This window comes from Rutidosis leptorrhynchoides, chromosome 1, assembly GCF_046630445.1.
Source record: "Rutidosis leptorrhynchoides isolate AG116_Rl617_1_P2 chromosome 1, CSIRO_AGI_Rlap_v1, whole genome shotgun sequence".
NCBI classification, from domain to species: domain Eukaryota; kingdom Viridiplantae; phylum Streptophyta; class Magnoliopsida; order Asterales; family Asteraceae; genus Rutidosis; species Rutidosis leptorrhynchoides.
Window position 1 is genome coordinate 212,184,219 of NC_092333.1, and position 5,154 is coordinate 212,189,372.

General features: G+C 33.4%; 1 protein-coding gene across 1 annotated transcript; it reads left to right on the top strand.

The window, feature by feature from the left end:
* The first annotated feature begins 1,608 nt into the window (after window positions 1–1,608).
* On the top strand, window positions 1,609–3,907 carry LOC139894365 (uncharacterized). The gene is made up of 6 exons (XM_071877613.1): window positions 1,609–1,739; window positions 2,168–2,813; window positions 2,898–3,150; window positions 3,241–3,358; window positions 3,544–3,619; window positions 3,668–3,907. The coding sequence occupies exons 1-6, from the start codon at window positions 1,609–1,611 to the stop codon at window positions 3,905–3,907; spliced, it is 1,464 nt and encodes a 487-aa protein (XP_071733714.1).
* The last annotated feature ends 1,247 nt before the right edge of the window (window positions 3,908–5,154 follow it).

Below are 5,154 nucleotides of genomic sequence, written 5' to 3' on the forward strand. Positions count from 1 at the left end.
CTGTCAAAACCAGCCGTTACCTCTTATCACGTACATATCATGTGGGGGTATTTTTGTCATTGTTTTTCTTCTTCTATGATAAAACCCCCAATTCTTCACAATTGAGTTTTTTAATCCTCGTCCCCAAATTTATTCAGGTTCTTTAACCCTTTCATTCAACGATCCTGAGTCTCTTATTCGATGGATTACACAAGGAATGTTACCTGAGAACCGCTTATTGTGTTATAACTGTGCAGATAGAGTGATAGGTGTAGTAGGTGTTTTTTTCTCTATCTTTGTTATCCCTTATGTGAGATCTGGTGTAGGTATTTATAGGCGAGAGTGATCATCCTTCTTTCTACCAGGTAGGCGACAAAAGAAAAAAGGGGAGGGGACAGGATAGTACAAAGTAGTACTATTACACCGTAAAGATCGCGCACTCATGTGGTTCCCCCAGATCGTGTTGTTTTTGCCATGCCCTGCCATCTGTACGATACTAGGATTCTGTCTGTCATTCCTCGTACTGTATTTTGTCTTATCCAACTTCTGTTATTATTTCTCACATCTTTTGTGGCGCGGCGTTAGGCGCGTATAGTCCATAAGCTGAGTTGCGCAGTGTACGGCGCATGCTAGGTCTTTGGGGATAGCAGAGCGTGATTTGTGCAGTCGTACATGTGCGCACTGTGTTAGCATATTTTATGCACGTCATTATTATATATAGTGAGTATTTGTGTATCTACATTGCATTTTTGTTCTGTAATTTCACCCTCGATATCCTTTTAAACCCTAATTTTTTAAATTTTATTTTGTCTTTTTTTTTAACATGTTGTGATGATTTACTCTTTACACTAAAGATTCATCATGGTGGAGAGTTTACTGATGCTCTAGGAATGGAATATGTGAATGGGAAAGTAAGTTACATTGATTTTGTTGACATGGATATGTTTTAAATACATGAGCTTGACCATTTCATTCAGGACCTGGGATATGATGGTTTTAAGGTGATAGTATATCACTTTCTTAGGCCTAATAATGACCTTGATTTTGGTTTAGAACCATTAGGTTCATATGATGATGTTATAAATATGCTTAAATATATCAAAGAAAGTAGGAAGAAGAATAAGATTGTGGAAATGTCTGTTTACACAGAACATAGACTCAACCCAAAGATGATTGTGTCTGAGTTTGTTAGTCCACCTGGTAGAAGAAATTTTATTTTAGAGGAGATTGTTGAGGAAGATCAAATCAAAGTTTAGACTAAACTAGAAGGTAAAAAAAGTAAAGTTGCTAAGAAACTAATTGTAGAAGGAGATGAAGTTTTAAAAGAACCATTGGTCCAATCAAGTGAACCGCCAGTAGTTAGGGAATGTGCTAATAATGTTGAAGATGATGAACCATTGGACCAATCAAGTGACCCTCATATAGTTAGGGAAGAAGGTGATAATGATGGAGATGATGAAACATTGGACCAACCAAATGAACCTGAGATAGTTAGGGAAGCTGATAATGATGAAGATGATACCTGATATAGTTAATGAAAGTGATAAATCTTGTAGATGAAGAGAATGACATATTTGATGAGTTTTTTGACATGAGAGACTTTGTAAACAATATTGGGATGTTGAATACATGGGAAATTCAAGCAAAAAAACAACTGAAGCACAAAAGGATGACTATGTTGATAATGAAGATTTTGATATTGATCAATTTGATAGTGATATTGGTGATGAGGATGAACCTGCTTTTATGAGGGGAAAAAAGTAAAAAGAATTGAAGGCACAAGAGTAGGAAAGATCAGCTAGAGTTGGTACTAGTATTAGGTTCCATCATGGTTAAGAGTTTAGTACTAAAACTGAGGTTACAGAAGCAATAAATATGCATGCAGTTGAGAATAGAAGGAATCTGGTAATAGTAAAAAATGACAAGGGTAGAGTTAGGGCAAGATGTGAGGGGGGTTGTTTAGAAGGAACCTTTGCCTGGTCAAAACTTCAAAAGATGTGGAGGTAGGTGAAAGTAGTGAGACCATATTAAAGGTGGAAAGGTGGGAAATAAAGGGAAAAATACAAGTAAACCCACTACATTCAAGGAAAAGAAAACAAAAAGCACTTCAACCAATAAAGATAAGAATAAAAAATCACATCATAGAACCAAGCACATTGAATGTGAGTGGGTTTTACATGTGTCCAAGGAAAGCTAATTCAGACACATGGGTGGTTAAAACATACAGAGATGAACATGATTGTTTAGAATCAAGAGTAATTAGGCAATGTACCTCAAAATTACTTTCAAAACACTTGCTTGATCAATTACAAACAAATCCAGATATCCCAGTGAAAGCAGTGAAAGCCCAATTAGAGAAGAATTTGGAGGTCAAATTACATCCACATAAAGCTTTTAGGGCACTGCAAAAAGCCAGACAATTGATAAAAGGAAACTACATTGATCAATATGGAGAATTGAGAGATTATATACTTGAACTGAGGAGGTCCAACCCTAGTAGCACTGTTAAGCTTGAAGTAGAAGATTGTAATACACCATCATCAGTGACAGGAGTGTTCAAAAGGATTTACATATACTTGAGTCCATTGAAAAGAGGATTTAATGCTATTGGAAGAGATCTTCTTGGTGTGGATGGAGCTTTTATGAAAGAACCAACTAGTGTTTTTTTGTTAACAGTTGTTGCTCTTTACTCCAATAATGGAATTTATCCTCTTGCTTATGAAATTGCAAAATCAGAATGCTACAGTTCTTGGTTATGGTTTCTAGAATTATTGGCTAGAGATTTGGATCTAACTAAGATGTCTAATTTCACTTTCATAAGTGATAGGCAAAAGGTACCATTTATGTATTAATTGTTAATAATACTTTATACTATATTGTTTATTTTTAAATGTCTAATATATAATGTTTTGTAACAGGGACTAATAATAGCTGCTGTTGGTAAAGTTTTTCCTGTGGCTGAGAATAGGTTCTGTTTGAGGCACATCCAACAAAATATGAAGAAGTATTGGCATGGGGATGCAATTAAGAATCATTTGTGGGCTTGTGCAAGTGCCACCACTATGCCTCAGCTTGAAAGAAAAATGGCTGAGTTTCAAGAGTTTAGTGAACCTGCACATCTGTATCTTTCTAAAATTCAACCTGCACAATGGGCAAGAAGTCATTTTACAGGTAACATTGTCTTTACTTAATTTACATTTAAAGTTGTTTACATTTACAGTTGTCACATTTTAAGAATGTTTTATCTATATTGTTCCATAGGTCGTGCACATTCAGACATATTGTTAAACAACCACTGTGAAGTTCTAAATAGATGGCTATGTGATGCTAGAGACAAGCCCATCATTACTGCTTTGGAATATATCATAACATATATGATGTAGAGGATTGCTAATGTTAGAACAACAATTTTAAAGTTCAAAGGGTCACTTACACCAATTGCCACTAAATTGTTTGACAACATTAAGAAAGAAGCAAGAAATGTGATGTTATTTGAAATGGGGATGATAAGTATCATAATGACCAATGTGTAGTTGACATGACTTTGAGAACTTGCAACTGTAGAAAATGGGAGCTGACAGGCATGCCTTGTAAGCATGTAGTAGCTGCAATGTTGAACATGGATGTTTATAGTCAAGATGTTGTGTTAGAGTCAAATGTTCATCATGTATATTGGTTATCTACTTAGGAAAAAACTTATTCTCATACCATTAACCCTGTAAAAGGTAAATCTGAGTGGGTCAAGTCTCCAATACCAACAAATTTGGTATGTCCAAAAAAATTAGCAACTACAGGTCATCCAAAGAAAAACATGAGGAAATCCCTTGAAGAAAAGGATGACATGGTTGCTAATGGAAAGCTATCAAAGAAGGGGAAGAGTATTAAATGTTCAAGGTGTGTGAGGTGCGTAGAGGTGTATACGAAATAGTTATATTTTTATTCCAAAATACTATTAAATACGATACAATTTTACGCAAGTTATTTATTTATTTATAGAGTGGATATACCTAAACCTTGCTACAACACTTATAGGCAGTGTACCTAATCGTACAGTAGTGTAGTTTTTAGTAAGTTCGGTTCGTCCACAGGGAACTAGCCAAGTTTAACGCTATATTATTAAAACTAAATTTGTATATATATATATATATATATATATATATATATATATATATATATATATATATATATATATATATATATATATAAGTAGTATTATTATTATAAAAGGGGGGTTTTTTACCGTTTAATGACCGGTTTGTCGATTTTAAAATTTTAGTCGCAGTTAAAACCTAATGTAAAAATATTAAATACAACTTAATTTAAAGCGTAAAGTAAATGACAATAATTAAAGTGTGATAAATAAAATCACGATAATTAAAAAGTACGATAATTAAAAGAGAAATAAATAAAATGACAGTAAATAAAAATGCGATGAAATATGAAATAAAGGAATTATGCTTATTTAAACTTCCATAATCATGATGTTTGACGTGTTGATTTTAGTTTATTACCATGGGTTAATTGTCCTTTGTCTTGGATTATTCGATATGTCTATCTGGTTTTTGTCTATAACAGTCCATCAGTCATAAATATAAAGTGCGAGTGTCCTCGTCAAATTATCCTTATATCCGAAGTCAAATATTCCAAATAATTGGGGACTTAAACTATAATTACACCAATTTTCCTTGTATGTAATTCACCCCTGTTTTAATAAGTCCATTGACTATTAATCCATTCCTGTGTCCGGTTAAATGAACGATTATTAGTACTTATAAATATCCCGCCCATCGTGTCCGATCGAGTGTATGTGGTTATTTATAGGTACGTCCAATTGAAATTTTTATATTAAATTAACGAACTATCATTTAATTAAAAAAATATAAAGATCATTAATAGCCCATAGTCTAATTTCCACAAGTGTCGTTCTTTTGTCCAAACCCCAATTATGGTCCAAAGCCCAATTACCCCGTCTTTAATATTTTAGTCCAACATCACGATTACTTAGATTTAAATAAGCATAATAATAACTTAGCTACGAGACATTAATTTAAAAAGGTTGAACATAACTTACAATGATTAATAATAGCGTAGCATTACACGGACAGAATTTCGACTTACACACTTACAATATTCGCTAACATAACCTAACCTTATTATTATTAATCTTAAATTAAA

Coding starts and splice junctions, on each gene's coding strand:
- LOC139894365 (XM_071877613.1), top strand. CDS start 1,609: ATGGGAAATTCAAGCAAAAAAACAACTGAAGCACAAAAGGATGACTAT. Junction 2,814..2,897: donor TCATAAGTGATAGGCAAAAG/GTACCATTTATG, acceptor GTTTTGTAACAG/GGACTAATAATAGCTGCTGT. Junction 3,620..3,667: donor TGGATGTTTATAGTCAAGAT/GTTGTGTTAGAG, acceptor TTATCTACTTAG/GAAAAAACTTATTCTCATAC.